Source organism: Cricetulus griseus, chromosome 5 (genome assembly GCF_003668045.3).
Source record: "Cricetulus griseus strain 17A/GY chromosome 5, alternate assembly CriGri-PICRH-1.0, whole genome shotgun sequence".
Lineage (NCBI taxonomy): Eukaryota > Metazoa > Chordata > Mammalia > Rodentia > Cricetidae > Cricetulus > Cricetulus griseus.
In genome coordinates this window covers 29593259-29611048 of record NC_048598.1, presented here as the reverse complement: position 1 = coordinate 29611048, position 17790 = coordinate 29593259, and the positions used below count along the sequence as shown (strand labels likewise).

The following is a 17790-nucleotide window of genomic DNA, read 5'->3' as shown; positions in this document are numbered from 1 at the left end:
AGACATGGTGCTGGAGAGGTAGCTTGGAGTTCTACATTTTGTGTGGGCAATAGGAAGTGAACCGAGACACTGGGTGTGACTTGAGCATATATGAGACCTCAAACCCACCTCCGAAATGACACACTTCCTCCCACAAGGCCTTACCCACTCCAACAAAGCCACACCTCCAATAGTGCCACTCCCTGTGATCTTATGGGGGCCCATTACATTCAAACTACATCCTGCAATTCAGAAATCCCCAAAATGGATCTCATTGGCTAAAACTGAGCTTTTGACAGTTTCAGCAATGCTGGAGATTACAGGGCAGAGCCTCATTTCCTGGAAACCTGGTTAGTTTTCTTACATTTCCTAACTTCTACAGTCCAACTGTGTTCCTTGGCTAGTGGCCTCGTTCCATCTCCAATGACCAGTGGAGTCTTCCTCATGTCCACTTTGATACTGACACTTCTGTGCCCTTCTGCCATTTAAATAACCTCATGGTAACACTGGGCCTACCTCCATAATCCAAAATAACATCCATAGTTTATAATCAGCTGATTATCAAGCCCACCTGCTGTATCGATTCCCCACTACAGTGTGCTGTACCATATTCACAGATTGCAGACATTTTTGAAGAAGCATTATTCTGCTTACTATGCCAAGTGACTCCAGTGTGCAGTAAGGATAAGAACTGTTTCTATACCCATACAAGACAGACTAGGGAAGTCATCCTATTAGCAAGCAAAAGCATGACAGGTTGGCACACTGAAGACTTGGTTCAGAATAAGAGGCAATAGTCAACTTTAACCATTTTACATTGCTGCAGAACTTGTTTGGTAGGGACCAAAGTATCATATCATATTCTCGCCCTGTTACACGATGGCTCTGGAAACTGAAAACTGTATACTTTCCCAGATTGTGAGAACCATTGCATCCAACCATCAGCATTCTAGACCACTGGAGTTAAAACAAGATAAGACTTTTCAGTGTTGACTCCTAGCTATCAGGTTACTCTTTGGAATATGCTCAAAGGCAGGCTTATACCAGACTCTCTCTGGCATCCTACATTTCTATAGGCTATCTCTTAGGTAGAAGATGAAACTTGATGACGCACAGTAAATGTCTTCAAAATGGTTTTTGATTGGCCAACACTTTAATATACACTAGCTTACTCCCATATTTCTAGCTCATGATAAAAATCTAGGCACACTGGGGATACCTTTCTGGCAATCTACAGGGCTCCAAGAATCATGGGGGCCTTTGCATGGGTGTTTCTTCTCTGGTTTGCCTATGATCTTCCCTTAGCATTTGTTTTAAGTCTAACTCACTTCACAATTTGTTAACAGCCTTAAGTTCACAACACTCCTTTCCCAGCACCTGCTATGCCCAAAGTTGGGCAGAATTCTTATAAAGGGGGAAAGGCTCATAAGGCCTACTGTTATGATAAAGCTCAAGGGATTTCCTGGCAGGCGAGGGTGACCAAGGTGGAGGACAAACATGCCAAGGAGACAGAGCTTAAGTGAGAAGTTTTATTAGAAAGGGAAGGGAGAGGGAAGGAAAGAGAAAAGAGGTTAAGAGACACAGAGACACAGAGAGAAGACAGAAGCGGGAAACAGGAAAAATCCTGTCTGCCCCAGGGGAACAGCAGGAAAGAGAGCAATGGGCAGGGGTCTTTCTTTTAAAGGAGTTCTTTGCACCTGGGCTGACCAGGGTACTGCCTGAATGCATTCTGCCAGGTGACAGGGCAGGCAATCATAATGCCTGAATCCTTACACCCATCCTTCTCAAGGTGCTATATAGTTAACATTTGTGGGGTGGGGGTGGAAATAATACTCTACAGTGGTGTAACTGGTATTGCTGCTGCTCAAGTAAATAACCCCCACCTATTGTCATGCAAGCAACACTAATTAAATGCAGTGGTCTAACAAAAAAAATGAAATTTTTTGTTAGGAAAAGGGTTTGTTTAGAGAGGGAAGATGAGGGAGTAACAGGGTGGGGAAATGTAATCAAAATACATTACACATATATGTGTATGTGCATGTGTATACATATGTGTGTATGTATATGTATGCATATATATGAAGTTGTAAACTTTTCATACAGACTCATTTGCCTGACATTAATGCAAAAATAAATCATTTTTTTGTTTGTTTGTTTTTGTTTTTTTGCTTTTTCGAGACAGGTAGCTTTTTTTTTTTCCAGTAGCTTTGGAGCCTAGCCTGGCACTCACTCTGGAGAGCAGGCTGGCCTCGAACTCACAGAGATCCGCCTGCCTCTGCCTCCCGAGTGCTGGGATTAAAGGCATGCGCCACCAACGTCTGGCAATAAATCGTTCTTTTAGTTGGAAAGAAGAGACAGATAAAGTGACTCTGTGTACATAAAACCTCTCAAGAGCCAGTAAGTGCCCTGGGAGTTGGATGAGGGACTGGTCTTCATTGGTACAAATTTCCTTTGTATAGGGAATGAAACTAAAAACTGCTCTTAGGTTTCAGTTACTATAAAAATACTTGAAATAAACTAGCTTGCAAGGAAGAAAGGTTTATTTGGCCTAGTCTGGAGGTCCCCGGTGGGCAGTCCCATTGTCCTTGGGCCTGAGGTAAGCAGGGCATGGTGGAGGAGAAGATGCTGTGGAACAAGCACTTCACTTGACAGCAGTCCAAAAGCAAGGAGGAAGGCCAGTGTCCCCACAGCCCTTCACCAGTTACACACTGGTGCCTTCACTTCCTCCACAAAGCCCCTCCTAAAAGTTCCTCCATTTTCCAAAGGGGCCCAGGGAGTCAGCTTTCAGCATATGACCTTCGGGAAGACACTGAAGATCCACATCAGCACACTGCCCAACTGTAACTTCTGCCCTTGGTCTTCCCTCAGCCTCCAGAAGCAAACGACTGGTTCTTCCATAATCATCCCTGGGCTGCCTCCCATCCCAAAAGGTGGGAGGGACTAGGCTGAGTATGAAACCAAGAAAAACATATGTTCCAAAAGAACTGTGCATCATACTCCAGCAGCCCAAGAATACAAGTCAGTCTGGGCAGAAAGCTGAGAGGGCTGACTGGCCCCACCAATCACACAATTGTCACAGTCTTCAGCATATCTGACAGGACATAAGTGTCATCCCAACCCTGCCCAGGCTTCCTCAGGGTCCGCTCCAAAGCCTGAGCCATTTCTAGGAGCTCTGGTGTAGCAAGTTTCTGCTCTGGTTGCAGCTGACAAAACAGGATCTCGTTCACTTCCCCCTCAATTCGCCGGACATACAGGAGAGGGAAGGCTGCCTTGAGTCCAGCCAGCACTGAGTCTTTTAACTCCAAATCACGACACACCAGGTTAAGGATAAAGATACCTGTAGAGTAGGAAAGAAAGAGTAGAATGACCACAGAGCCAGACACATACATAAGGAGAATACAAATTTCTCTGACAGAGACAGACACTGGTGAATGAAGAAAACAAATAGAGAGCTTACAGAGAACACACAGCACACAAAAGCATAAGGACTGTGAAGATGTGACACATTAGAAAACTTTAGCCTTGCTTTCTGATGTTTTCCCATAGCTAACACATTACTTCAACATTCTCCACACCTAAGAAATCTTTTTAGAAAATAATTAATACACTCCACAAAAGACAAATTTATCAGTTCCACAAGGAAGTTACATTCTCACCATGTCAAATGGATATTTACTATCCAGTAAGAAGGTCACGGTTATCTGACTTCTGTCAAACAAGGTTCCAATCAACCCAGTTACCAGAGGACTTTTAAAATGCAAAATACCTAGGGGTTGTGGATGCAGGTTTTAAGTGACAAAGAACTAGAGCTCCAACTCTGAGTGTCAGCATGGCAAGTCTCTCAACCTAAGTTTGTTCATCTGAAAATGGGCTTCTATGAACATTAAGTAACACAATGCCAAGTCCAGGATATCTGGAAACCATCTGAGTGGTAGCTAGAGTCACCAAGTTGCTTAAATGTGAACTACTACAACCACATTGTAAACTGGTTGGCATGACTGACAAAAGCTGAACATCTTCATAAACCATGAGCAGTTACAGGCCTATGTACCTATTCAGACAACTGCAAGCAAAGTTACCAAATAAATAGCACATATTAAAACTATCACTGGTAACATTACTTATAACACACCCCAAACACTGGTGCTGGATAAACGAATTGTGGCAGAGACATGATACCAAGAGCAGTAAGAATGGACAGTGGTTGAATGGACCATGGTTGAATCTCACAAACATCAGGTTGAGTGAAAGAAAGCAGACACTTAAAAAAGTATAATACAGGACTGAAGAGATGGCTCACAGGTTATGAGCACTCAAGGCTCTTCCAGAGGTCCTGAGTTCAATTCCCAGCAACCACATGGTGGCTCTCAACAATATATAATAAAATCTGATGTTTCTTCAGGCATGCAGATGTACATGCAGACAGAGCACTCATACATACAAAATACATAAGTAAAATTTTTAAAAAGGGTATAATACATGTGACTCCATCTATAGCAAGAAACAAATAGGCAAAACCAAGCTGTAATGAAAGTTTAGTGTTTACTCTTATTGAGGAAGAAGAGTTACTAAAGAAGTAAAGGGGTCAGGTTGCTGGAAATAGTCTGTTTGGTGCTTGTAGATAGTCAATTCAAGAAAACTAATCAAACTACAAACCAATCAGACTACACATTTACATGTAATTACATGTAATTTTTTATTAAAGAATAATTTTATAGCCAGGCATTGGTGGTGCACACCTTTAATTCCAGCACTCGGGAAACAGAGACAGGCGGATCTTTGTGAGTTCGAGGCCAGCCTGGTCTCCAGAGCGAGTGCCAGGACAGGATCCAAAGCTACACAGAGAAACCCTGTCTCAAAAAACAAAAACAAAAAACCAAAACAACAAAAAAAGAGTGAAAGAATAATTTAATTTTGTGATGGGTGGTGGTGACACACACCCTTAATTCCAGACAGAGGTGAGAGGTTCTCTGTGAGCTCAAGGCCAGCCAGTTCCTGGATAGCCAGGGCTACACAAGAGAAACCCTGTCTCAAAAAAAAAAAAAAAAGAACCATTTTGGTTTTTAATTTTTCATTATGCATTTATGTGATGTGGGGGAATGTGCATGCTGTTATGCAGGCACCCAGAGTCTACAAGAAGGCCTAGGATTCCCTGCAGCTGGAATTAGAGGCAGGTGATGTGGGTGCTGGGAACTAAACCGAGTCCTCTGCCATAGCAGCAGAGGCTCTGAGCTAACTTTCCATTCCAATCTCTAGGGCTTCCTACCTTCATGAGACAGGATGCTTTTGACCTTCTGCAGGAAAAGCTGGTCCACAAATGCTGGGGGAGGACAACTCATTCCCAGTGTCGGATCCTTACTGTCTACATCAAACATGATCACATCATAGTGGGGTCGGGCTGCAAAAGAGGAGACAGTGAGTCCTTGTCTTTGCAGGCTAAGATGACAACATCATTTACATTTCTATACACACATCTGCTCCTCTGAAACCTGCTGGGGGCAACTAACCCTGAAAGATGACATGAGTACTTTGCCTATTAACGACTCAAATGCCATGGTTTATAGCAGTCTTTCTCATCAAAGTTCAAACTACCCTACAGAGCAGATGAGCATTCCCCCGAATTTAGAAGTGCCTTCCAAAGGCACATTAACAGGCTCATTCTAGCATGATACATGCCATGTGTGTGGTTTTTAATACTGGAAGAAATGAGCATCACCTGGAGAACGTGAGGACGAAACCCTAGGGTGGTGGCAAGAGAATGTAAGAGGAGATGGGAAGCCTGTGGTAATTTTTCCCAGCTCCCCAGGTAATTCTAAAAGTAAAATCAAAACTGAGAGCCAGTCATCTGGCCAAAGCAGCTAACTAGACTAAGGCTGACCAAGCGTACACTAACTTAGAGCAGCATCACCAGGATCCTACAGATGAAGTTAAAGAAGGAATAAGAGACCTATTGAATCTAGCGTTCTTAAGAAAAGTAATGTGCACTTCAGCCTATGTGTAAGGTACAGAGAAAAATAAACCCTGCAATAGCATTTCTCAGCCTCACACTGCTGACATTTTGGATAGAAGATTTTCTGTCATCAGTGACAGTAACATTCCCTCCAGTTTGTGGCAACCAAAACTATCTCTGCAGACCTTGTCAAATGCCCCTGAGGCTGGAAGTCACTGACTTGTGGGAACAGTTTTACTATATTTCTGACTTTGCCTACAGCTGAATGATTTGTTTAAAAAAAAAAAAAAAAAAAATCAGCATATGCCCTATCTTTTCTTCCTCTTCTCCTCACCAGCTACAGACTCCAGCTTCCTTGTAAGTAAGAGGTGGCAGGGTTACAAGGTCAGACAGGGGCTACTGGTCTGTTTTACTGGTTGTTACACCCCAGCAAAACTGAATCCACAGCCAGATGAACACACAGGGGAAGATTCACAGGATGTGGTTAGCACCTCAGAGAGATGAACTCTAGAGACCCCTGCAGGCCTGGCAACCTTGCTCTAACGTTCCATAACTAACACTCCTCTGAATGCTGTCACAGCAGTACCTTCTCCTCCTGCCAGGCTGGTAATGTAGTCCAGGCCATCAGCAATGTGAACCTTCATCCGGTCACTCTGTGAGAAGCCAAACCACTGGGTGGCCACTTCCAACATGGACGGATCAATCTCAACAGCATCAACACGAGACTCTGGGAAATGATCATGAACGAAGAGGGGGAGGCTACCCCCACCCAGGCCCACCACCAATAATGTCAGTGGAGTCTCTGTAACAAAAGAAGAGAAGATCATGTTGCAATCTGCTCACTGGAAAGTTAGCTCTACAGGGAGAACAAAAAAGGAAGTTAAAATTGTTGTTCTGCCTAGTGATATACATTTAAGGACCAAGAAACGGAGACGTCTCCAGACATTTGCTCTTTCAGCCATGGCTTCATTTTGACTAGATGCAGATAATGGACCATGCCTACATCATGGGCCCTCACAAACTCCAATGTAATGGGCTAACGTGCTACCAAGAGTTCCTTAAGAGTTACTGGATAGACTTTCCATCCTCGGAAATGGAGACACAATCATAACCACAAAGCAGTCTGAACGCATCGTCCCTCACCCAGTTCTTAACTCAGAGGGCCCTAACTACCTTTTCAGACATCCCAACAAAACAAGCCCAATCCATTCAAGTTCTTTAAAGCACAGAAAACAAAGACCCAAATCCTAGCCCTCAGCAGAGAACCACAGTAACCACAAGAGTACTACAAGAAACAAATCACCACAAAAAGCTAGACCCTGAGATTAAATAAAGTATAGTTAGGGACTTGAGGTAAAGCACTTGTGAGTGAACACATCAAGCTACTTATTAGTGTCATTTTAACTGTAAGAAGAATTCTAGGCTGGGCAGTGGTAGTGCACACCTTTAATCCCAGCACTTGGAAGCCAGAGGCAGGCGGTCTCTGTAAGTTCGAGGCCAGTCTTGTCTGCAAAAGGAGTTCCAGGACAGCCAGTACTCAGTACTGTTACACAGAGAAACCCTGTCTCCAAAAAACAAAAATCTCTTCTGTGCTCCAAGAAAGCACTACTGAAAGGCACTAGAGATAGGATAAATATACCACCCATAACATGACTATATGCACATGTGAAAATTTATAAATAACTTAAAAATCTGTGTGCTTCACACATACCTTGCTAAATATATTTTATACCTTAATTCCAAAGTAAAATAAACAGGAAAACAAAGCTTATATCTCAATACATATTTCAAGATGGCAGGCTGTTTGAGGCAAGTTACCCACAAACTCATTAGTGGAGAACATAGCTCAGGTGAGTGATGACCTGCTATGTGTGCCTGCCAGTCTGTGGTACCTGCATAAGTGGAATGGCAACAAGCTTAGCCCTGCAGTCTTACAGGCTCTGGCTGTGAAGGCAGTGGCACCTCTTACCTAAGAGCTGCTCTGGGTTTCTCAGCAGGGCAAGGCCAGCGATCATGGCTTTATGGTGTTCACAACAGAGGTAACTCTTATCGATGGACTGTCCTGGGGCAGAAGGGAAGTCCTCAGGAGTATCAGCAGGTCGATGTTTCTTCCTGTCCTTTTTCCGTTTCTTCTGGGCTAAAGGAGAGAGACACACTCTGAAGTCCTAGGCTTCTTACACTAGCCCTTGGAAAGTAAGGGTTACCAGCAGCAGTGTGCTTTAAACAGAAGACCCACCTGTTTGGTAAGCAGTTTTGCTGCAGATTGGTTGACATTGTATAGATAGTCTGAAATTGACCATTGAGAGAATATTTATACCATAGAAATTTGCAAATTCTACAAATCAGACTTCCCTCACAAAGACCTGGTTGTTTTAACATTCGCCATATACTGCTGAATACCAGAGAGCCAGAAAAGGTAGACAGCAAAAGCACATTGAAACCTGGAAATATTAACTAAAGGGCCTTAAGGTATTTCCCTCTGAGAATGTAAGACCTGTTACAACACCACTTACTATTCCAACATTTTTTACTCTTAGCTCTTCTCATAGCTGTTTACAATTCTTTGCCCATGGGGGAGGGGGGGACTGAGCATCTCAGATATTCAATAAAGTACACACAGTTAACAGGTGGTGCAGTTAAGACATGAACATAGGGCTGCTTGTGTCCCGTATCTACCATCTTCCTACTGTGCCTCCTGAACCATACAGTATGCCACCCCCCTGAGAAGGAAATTACAGAGGCTAGAAACTCTACAACAGAACACTCCACTTTCCTGACTCCTTCAGTGTCATCCTAAATGGATGGCTCTCAATTTTCACAGGACTCTACACTTCCTAGAAGCATCCGCACTAACAACCATGGGGTACTTTTCAAATGTTAATCTCTTCTGAGTAACCATTACTTTGTGGTCATTCATACTTCTGTGATAGACATTACTCCTCTCACAGGAAGAAAAATTTACCAAGAAGTCAAGAAATTTGATAATGTTGGGCAGTGGTGGCACACACCTTTGATCCCAGCACTCAGGAGGCAGAGGCAGGTGAATCTCTGTGAATTCAAGGTTAGCCTCCTGGTCTATAGGGAGAGTTCCAGGACAGCCAGGGCAACATAGAGAAAACCAGTCTCAAAAAAAAAAAAAAAGGAAGGAAGGAAGGAAGGAAGGAAGGAAGGAAGGAAGGAAGGAAGGAAGGAAGGGCAATGTGGAAAAAGAGCAAAATTCTCTTCAATCATTTGACTGAGGTATGGTATGGGATTAAGGAACCTGCAGCCTGAATTACCAGATGAGAGGGTGGGAGCCCACAAGCATGGAAAATGTGCCAGACAACAGCATGGTCAAACAAAAGCAGTGACTGGGAATTGGGACAACCAATATCTGTGACCAAAGGCAAGTTATACTGGAGAGGTTGAGGACAGAAACTTTTACTTTTTAATCTAAAGTGATTTTTTTTTTTTTTGACTAGTTTCATCCTGTCCAGCCTGGGGCCTGGAAATTGCTTTGCAGGCCAAGTAGCCTTCTGAGTACTAGGACTAACAATGCATGACCAAAACCTGCCTTAGTTTTTACATTAAGTGCATGATTTTAAATTAGTCACAATAATATGAACATATGTAACCAGGGAAAAGGGGCAGTTAAGACAAAGTAGTGATTTCTCCTCAGTGAGATCTCTATCAAACATCTTAGACACACTTAAGAGTGGCCCTCAGCGGTTAGGAACACTGGCTTACTCTTATAGAGGAGCAGAGTTCAGGCCCCAGGACCCTCACCAAACAGCTCATGGCTGCCTGTAACTCTAGCTCCAGAAGATCTAATGCTCTCTTAGAGCCTCCTCAGGCACCTGCATCACATCTCTCTATCTCTCTCTCTCTCTATCTCTCTCTCTCTCTCCCCCTCTCTCTCTCTTTTACTTAAAAATAAAATAAATCTTAAAAAAAGAAAATGAGTGAACTCAAGTAAGGTCTGAGTCTCACTGACCAACACTATAAACATCAGACAGCTGTGACCACATTAAATACAAATTAATTAAAATTCAGACTGGTATGGTGGCTTATGCCTGTAATCCTAGCTTAGGAGACTAAGGCGGGGGACTGCTGAAAGTTCAAGGACAACCTAAAGACTGAGACTATCTCGAAAATAAAATACCTGAGTAAGTAAAAATCAAATTCTAAAAGAAATCCATCACACCAACCGTATTCCATGTGCTCTACAGCCATTTCCCGTTAGAGCCTAGCATACTAGAGCGAAGGCTCAGAAACTATTTTCTTCACTGCACCCAACTCTAAATCCCTCTGAAGCAGACAACTTCGGGCATACTATGGAGGAAAGCAGGGCTCCATGCAACCTTCGTGTTTCTGGTTCGTCTCCAGAGGGGCATGAGGGATGTATACGTAGCAGCCTATAAAACTAAGCTGAGGCACTAAAGCCAGTATCAGGCTTATTCAGACCACTGCCCCTACTCCTTATCATTCCAGAGCTAGGCTCTGCTCAGGATGTGTGCAAATGCTTCTGCTTGCTTATCTCTACTAGTACCCTGCTCAGATGGTGGAAAAGGAGAGAGAGCCCAAAGAGCCCCATGCCTCCGATTACAAAGAGCAAGCTCTGCCCTCCATCTTGGCCAAGCTCTTAGCTCCCACAGTCCCATCTGTGATGCCTCACCTCTGTGAGACACATCCTTCAGCAGCCTGGCTTCCGACTGCACCACGTTCCTGTTGCTGAGGAAGATGAGACGCCGAAAGTACCACCTATCTTCTCCTTGCACATCCTCAATAACATAGTCACCACTCAAGGCACTGTGGTCTTGGTGCTGAACAGTCCGGACTCCAATGTCCCCGCCCACAGACAGGAAGGGAACCTGTAGGCGCAGACAGAGATGTAGAAATAACATCAGCTCAATTAAGAAGTATGTCACACTATATACTGTGCTTTGGTTGAGCATGAAAACTTCCCCATGCCAAGGACAGCAACAGCTCCCAAAGACTTGCCTTTCTAATCCAGTGCTCTCCTGGGCCTTTCGACAGAGACCAAAGGTTTGATCCACTTTAGAAACTCAAATGAGGGGCTGGAGAGATAGCTGAGCAATTAAAAACAGTGGCTGTTCTTCTAGAAAACCTGGGTTCAATTCTCAGCACCCACATGACAGCTCACAACTGTCTGTAACTTTGGTTCTAGGGTATCGGACACCCTCACACAGGCATACATGCTGGCAAAACACCAATACACATAAAATAAAAATAAATAGAAACTCTAATGAACACACAGAGATCCCCCTAACCACTAGACACCTGCACTTGGTGCTGCCCAAGAAAAATGTAAGATTTCATCAATAAACATGCAGATTCTCCACAGCCCAGGACATCAACGAAGGAGACAAGGCTGTCAGGGAGGGGCTGTAATAAGTGAGAGGGATCTAGACAAGAACAGAAATGTCAAAAGCCCAGGGGAAACAACAACCCTTCTTCTCCTCAACTTAGTCTCATGTTTTGCCCATTTTTCCCTATCTCAGGACGAGAATGTATTTCCCCCTGAACTTGCTCCCTCTGTTTCCTTTTAAAGACCTCCCAGCATATTTTCTAACTACCAATAATCCTTGGCCTTGCAGATTTGGGGAGAAGAGCTCCCCAGACAATCTGGGTCTTCATGAAATAAGTATCTCTAATTGATTACAACCCCAGAGTCTATCAAAAAAAATCAGAGTCCTCATAACACAGGTCAGTCTAGTGAGTAGGACCTTAGGCTAGGAGCCCAAGACCCAAGATATGATCATTTTAGATCCACAGTGTCACACCGACCCTTTAGGACCTCTGCTTTCCTAAAGTTCAGTTCTTAAATAGACCTGTCAATTACTCAAGGTGACAGATGACAAAAGACAGATGTCAACTGGCAATACCATTTTTTGGCATAACTTTGTTTCCTTTTCAGACATGCTAATACCCAGAAGTGAGTTGTTTAGATCTTCTCTTTTATATCCTCATATGATACTTCTGAGACATAAAACAACCAGGGACGCCCATTTCAAATGTGGAATTAAGGGGCTGGAAAGATGGCTCAGTGGTCAAGAGCTTTGGCAGTCCGGGTTCAATTCTCACCATCTACTTGGCAGCTCACAGCTGTCTATAATGGTAATCCTATGGGATCTGATGCTGTCCTCTGGTGTGCAGACATACACCAGAGAAAAAGCCCATATACATAATATATATATATATATATATATATATATATATATATATAATACACGCATATACATAATATATGTGTGTATGTGTGTGTGTGTGTGTGTGTGTGGTGTGTGTGGTGTGTGTTTCAAGAATTAAGCCCAGGGCTGTCTGCACAACAGGCGGGGGGGGGGGGGGCAGGGGTTCTATTGCACCACTGATCTACAACCTTAGCCTCTAGAGTGGTTCACCTTTCTCTCTCTACCCAGGAACATTTAACTCTCACCTGACAATGACTCTCCAAACTATGGTCAGATTCTAGTTCTAACTTTCTTCTTTAATTTTTTTAAATATAATTTTATTCATTATTATTTTATGTGTATAGTGTTTTCTCATGGGTGTCAGGACCCCTGGAACTGGAGTTACAGACAGCTGTAAGCTGCCAGCTGTGGGTGCTAGGAATTGTACCTGGATCCTCTGGAAGAGTAGTCAGTGCTCTTAATCTTTGAGTCAACCTTCCAGCCCCTTAATCAATTTTTTTAAGTTATGGGTTTCATCATGGCCTTTCTATGCATTGTCATTATACTTTGTTCTCATTTGTTTCCCTCCCCTGTCCTGGCCTTTTTAAGGCTCTTCTGCCTTCCTAGCTGCTGATAGAACTCCAGAAACCAGTGAAGGCTGATGCCAAAGTTTTGGTACCTGCTGCTGGGGAGGCATCCCGGCTGGGGCCAGCTCCATGACTCTGGTTGACAGCTCTGCTTGAATGCTTTCCATGCCATCATACTGTTGGCCTCGATGAAGAGCCACTGTGACCAGCCTCCTGAAGCCTGCACTTGCTGCCAGCTGCTTCCGGCCCTCATCCATGCCAAAGAGCCACTCAGTCTCTCGGCCCTGGGGTACTACAACAGACAAAATTGGTTACAGGGAGTCTGGGGGCAAATATTCAAGCTTCATAACAGATATGGTCCACATGGCAAAGCCAATCACTGCTCAGGACCAGCTTCCTTCCTGTGACCCACTGACAGGTTATCATTACCAAAGCAGAGCAGCCCATCAAACACGAAGCAGGCAATACATGTGATACAAGTCTTGGGGGAAACCAGCAGAGAGGGGAAAAAAATGCTGTTTTATCTATGCAGGCCTAACTCCAAGCTGTTTAAAAAATACAAGTAATGGAATCCTCACAATGGCCCAAAATGAGCATGGCATTATTTCCATTTTTACAAATGAGGAAAGAGAAGCACAGAACCTAAACTGTTTGTCTAAGTTCATACAGCTAGTGAATGCAAAGCCGGGACTCAACCCCAGTCAGTCTGACCCATCCCCATCCTCCTATCCACTCAACTATTCATTCCCACAGGTGGACAGTAAGGATTATGAAATACGTAGAAAGCCGGCTCACAGCTGGCACTAACCAGCCCAGCCTTGCCTCCATTAATCTACATTCATTGAGGAACTAACATTTCTACATAATGTGTAATGGATCTAAATTTGCACTTACTGTCTCCTGCCTACCACCTCCTTTCTCAAACGTCATCAAGCCTTTATAATAGACTATGAAAAGAAGATGCTCAACTCTAAGAAGGCTGCTGGAGGCCTATTACTCCCTTCCATCATACCTTGGCTAATTTCACTTTAAGATTAAAAAGAGCCATGACATACTCAGTCACCAATACCCAAGCCCAACTCCAGCCCCTGTAAGCCAGCCCTTCCAGGGAAAGAGGTGGAACAATCCCAACTCACTGATAAAAATGGCAAAATGACTGTCCCGCGATGGTTTCACAGTGGGGTTGTCCACCACGTGGAGGGTGTAGCGTGGCTCCCCAGTGTCCCCACTGCACAAGTCCAGAGATATACTCCCCAGCCCGGCCTTGCGGCGCAGCTGGCTACACAGCCAAGCATAGTGCTGCCGCTCCCTCACGGCCTCGGCCAGCCGATCGGCACTCTCCAGCCGTACGGGCTTGCCCTGCTCCTGAGTACACAGCTCAAAGATGTGAAGGGCAGAGCCAGGGACTGGCCTGAACTTGGTCATGACGAAGGCAAAGACAGGCAAGGAGAACCGAGGCTCGGCTTCAAACACCTGGTCCTGGCTGTTGGCCACTTGGTGCACCCTCACCATCCACCCCTCCCGAGAGAAGTGACCCACTGCTTTCTTCAGGATGTGAGCCTGAGCCAGGGAGATGCAGAGGTAGCGACCGCCCACCTGCAGGACACGGCCAACCTCAGCCAGCATCCTGTCCACCTGCTGTAGGGTCTTTTCCTCCTCGTCTGTCAGGACAGCATCCAGCGTGCCCTTGTCCAACACCACCTGGAATGTGGCATCAGGAAAGTCCATCTGTGTCATGTCCATCTTCATGAAACTCATGCGGGGCCGTCGGCCGGCGTTTCGCTCCTTCATTTGCTTGATGACAACCTCACTGATATCAATATTCACAATGTCTTCATAGCCCACATCGTATAGTTGTTCGCTTAGCTCTGAGTTGCCGCATCCAATCACAAGGACCTAGAGGAAAAAAAAATCATATACAAAATGGAAGTTACCAAGGCAAAGACATGTTCTTTAATACTTCAAAGAGGAAAGTCTCACCTTGCCTATTTTTTATTCTCAAAAGACAGGACAACTATTTCGAGAAGAAAGCAACACTCAATTAACTCTAGGTGCCATCTTGAAGCTACCAATACAGTTGTGTATGACTCATGCTGAGAACTAGAGTTCAAAACAAAATTGTAAACATTCTGAAAATATTGTATTTTTTTTTTTGCAATGATTTTTCTATGTCACTTGATTGCATGGTTCTCACGTGTGAGTCTTGTAGATGACAACCTTGTATCTCGACGTCAAAAGCTAGACACACCTGGCAGGAATTCACTAATCGAAACAGTATTTTGCCACAATAAAGGTCATGTGACAACAGGGCTTTGTGATGTGTGCTATTCAAAAATTAATGTGTGGCTTGAGAGATAGCTCAGAAGGTAAGAGCTACTACAGTTCTTACAGAGGACCCAAGTTCAGTTCTCAGCACCCACGCGGTACAGCTCACAATTACTTATAACTCTCATTCCAGAACCAGACAGCCTCTTCTGACCTCCACAGGCTCATGTACTCACAGGAGGCACATAAACTCATGCAATCAAACACACATATGCATAATAAAATAAATAACTCCTTTTTTTAAAAAAAAGTCTGTAGGAAGTTGCAAAATGCAAACAAACCAGCTGCAATATTGTTTTACCGTTTAAAAAGCAGCCTGACATAACGATCTCCGTGCACTCATGCTTCCTGTTTCCCAGATAATAAACTACAGTTTGTGAGACTTCAAAATCTGCCCCTATCAGATCCCATCTGATGATATTTAGCTATTCTTCTGAAGTCAAACTTAAAACCCAAATTATTGTCTCTCTCTATGGCACAATCTCCCATTCATCTTTCAAAAATTCTGCTGTGCCCATCTCTTGAAGGAAAAGCATCCTTTGATGGGAAGTGACTAAGCTCTGAGGTCAGACAGACCTGCTTTTAAATCTCCATGTGACAACCTACTACATGCGTGATCTCCAACATTCACCTGTGAAAACAAGTGCACCTAAATTTGCTAAGAATAAAAAGACGGCACACAACAGATGTTGTTTTCTTCCCTACCACCAACACAACCCCATCTCTTCCACACCTCCTTTACTAAAAGTATATATCAACAAAGCCACACAGCACTGCCTAATCCACACTCGTGCAGTGATAGAATACCCTTTCAGACTACTGATAAAAGTAACCATTCCAAAAAGGTCATGAGTTGTTTTGTTGTTGTTGTTGTTTTATTTTTTCTTTTGGTTTCTCAAGACAGGGTTCCTCTGTGTAACAGCTCTAGCTGTCCTGGAACTTGCTTAGTAGCCCAGGCTGGCCTTAAACTCACAGAGATACGCCTGTCTCAGCTGGGGGTTAAAGGCATGCGCCACTGCGCCAGGCTCAAGGATCAGCTTTTGACCAAAAGCTTTAAAACACTATTTTAAAGCTGTCATTTGGCCAAAATGCCGCACGGACTCCTGAATTGTGGATCCGAGTAGGGTACCCACGCTTGCCTGTCTCCTAAGTTTAGAACTGCTATCTTCGGTCCCCACGGAGGGCTTCCTGGCCTCATGTCTTACCTTCTCCCTGGGCTTGATGTATTTGTGCAGCACCTCACACAGCTCCAGATAGGTTCCATACCATTCGAAAGATCTCTTTCCTCGCTGCTGGAAGAACTTCTCCCAATAGTCAACAGAGCCAAACTCCTTGGAGCTTTTAGGTAAGAGATTCATGTTCCCACGGCGAGCTGCGTCCTCGAGACTACTCCTGGTGACAGATCAAGAGGGGACCTCACCACAGGAAGCACCTAGATGCAGCCGCGGGAATCTTACCCACTACAGACAGCATCGATTCTCCCCGCACTCAAAACCCAAACGAACGCCCTACGCGGCACACGCACGCGCGCCGCCCCCTTCTCTGCACGCTCAGCCCGCGCCCCACGTGCAGCAGCAGCCCCACACTCAGGCTGCTACTCTCAGAGCCCAGCAAACACATCCGGGTAAGACGCCTCGGGATTGGTCTGGCGCCCATACCACGCCAGCAGCTCATTGGTCAGTGTGTCTCATTTCTGGCACATCATTGGCTAGGACTCTCTAGCCCTGGGCCTGGATCGTAGGCGTCGCGGGCTTTACCCAAGCCGATTCGGGTGGGCGGGACTTCCTGCCAGAGTCCGGGCGGAAGAGGCCACTACCGAGAGCCGGGAGCCGGGAGCCGGGAGCCGGGAGCGGCTGCGCGCGTCGCCACAACGGCCTCTGAGAGGCTGCGCTCCATGGCCGGCAGAGGGCGCACGGGCTTGGGGAGCCCTCCTAGTCACGGTGGGACTGTGGCTAAACTGCGCAGAAGCTGGAGGCTCAGGAAGAAATCCCTCTTGTTCGGGAGGATGGAAGCCTTGGTGCGCTTGTGCCTCTCTGTCGTCTCAGACCTGCACAGCCCGCTCTGTTCCCTTCCCCATCTTCTCTCCCCGGACTTCCTTTAATTCAGAGGGAAAGGACTACTTTTCTGCTCCAAAATACGGGCCTTCGCTATCAATACTGTAACAATGTAAAATTTCAGGAGGAAAGACTACCAACTTTCTTAGGTGCCTCCTTTTCCCTCTACCTCGCCCCTCAAAACACGGTATCCATACTGAAGCTGTTCATTTTGTTATCGACTTCCTTAAATTGTCATGCTGATGCCAGCTGTAAAGGTATCTTTTATGTGTCTGATGAGCATACCATCCTTTCAAATGTTCGTTGCATGAAAATATTCCAAGGAGGTTCCTGGCGAAGGGCTGTTTTGAAAAGACGATGAAGGAAACAGCACGATAAAGAGATGGTTTATTCTGGAGCCAAATACGGAGTGACCGTAGCCCAGAAACACAAATTTAGGTTCCTCAAATACGGTGTTTCCATGAGGTTGCAATTTCATGGACTTTTTTTTTTTTTTTTTTTTTTTTGGTTTTTCGAGACAGGGTTTCTCTGTGTAGCTTTGGAGCCTGTCCTGGCACTCGCTCTGGAGACCAGGCTGGCCTCAAACAAACCGAGATCCGCCTGCCTCTGCCTCCCGAGTGCTGAGATTAAAGGCGAGCGCCACCAACGCCCGGCTCATGGACCTTTTTATAGTAACAATACAGACAGTAAAATAACACTTCCAAATACATTGGTTGGCATATTGT

The 17790-nt window shown here is 44.9% G+C and overlaps 1 protein-coding gene across 1 annotated transcript; it reads right to left on the bottom strand.

Moving 5' to 3' along the window:
• Positions 1 to 2497: 2497 nt before the first annotated feature.
• Positions 2498 to 16627, bottom strand: Eef1aknmt (eEF1A lysine and N-terminal methyltransferase). Its single transcript, XM_027417218.2, has 8 exons — positions 16217 to 16627; positions 13823 to 14582; positions 12779 to 12978; positions 10584 to 10779; positions 7899 to 8066; positions 6516 to 6731; positions 5246 to 5377; positions 2498 to 3316 (listed from the first exon to the last, which is right to left on the bottom strand). Exons 1-8 carry the CDS (start codon positions 16367 to 16369, stop codon positions 3042 to 3044), a joined length of 2100 nt encoding a protein of 699 aa, XP_027273019.1. The 5' UTR covers positions 16370 to 16627; the 3' UTR covers positions 2498 to 3041.
• Between the last annotated feature and the right edge of the window lie 1163 nt (positions 16628 to 17790).

Coding starts and splice junctions, on each gene's coding strand:
- Eef1aknmt (XM_027417218.2), bottom strand. CDS start 16,369: ATGAATCTCTTACCTAAAAGCTCCAAGGAGTTTGGCTCTGTTGACTAT. Junction 5,378..6,515: donor CAGCCTGGCAGGAGGAGAAG/GTACTGCTGTGA, acceptor CCTCTTTTGCAG/CCCGACCCCACTATGATGTG. Junction 3,317..5,245: donor AAGCATCCTGTCTCATGAAG/GTAGGAAGCCCT, acceptor CCTACTCTACAG/GTATCTTTATCCTTAACCTG.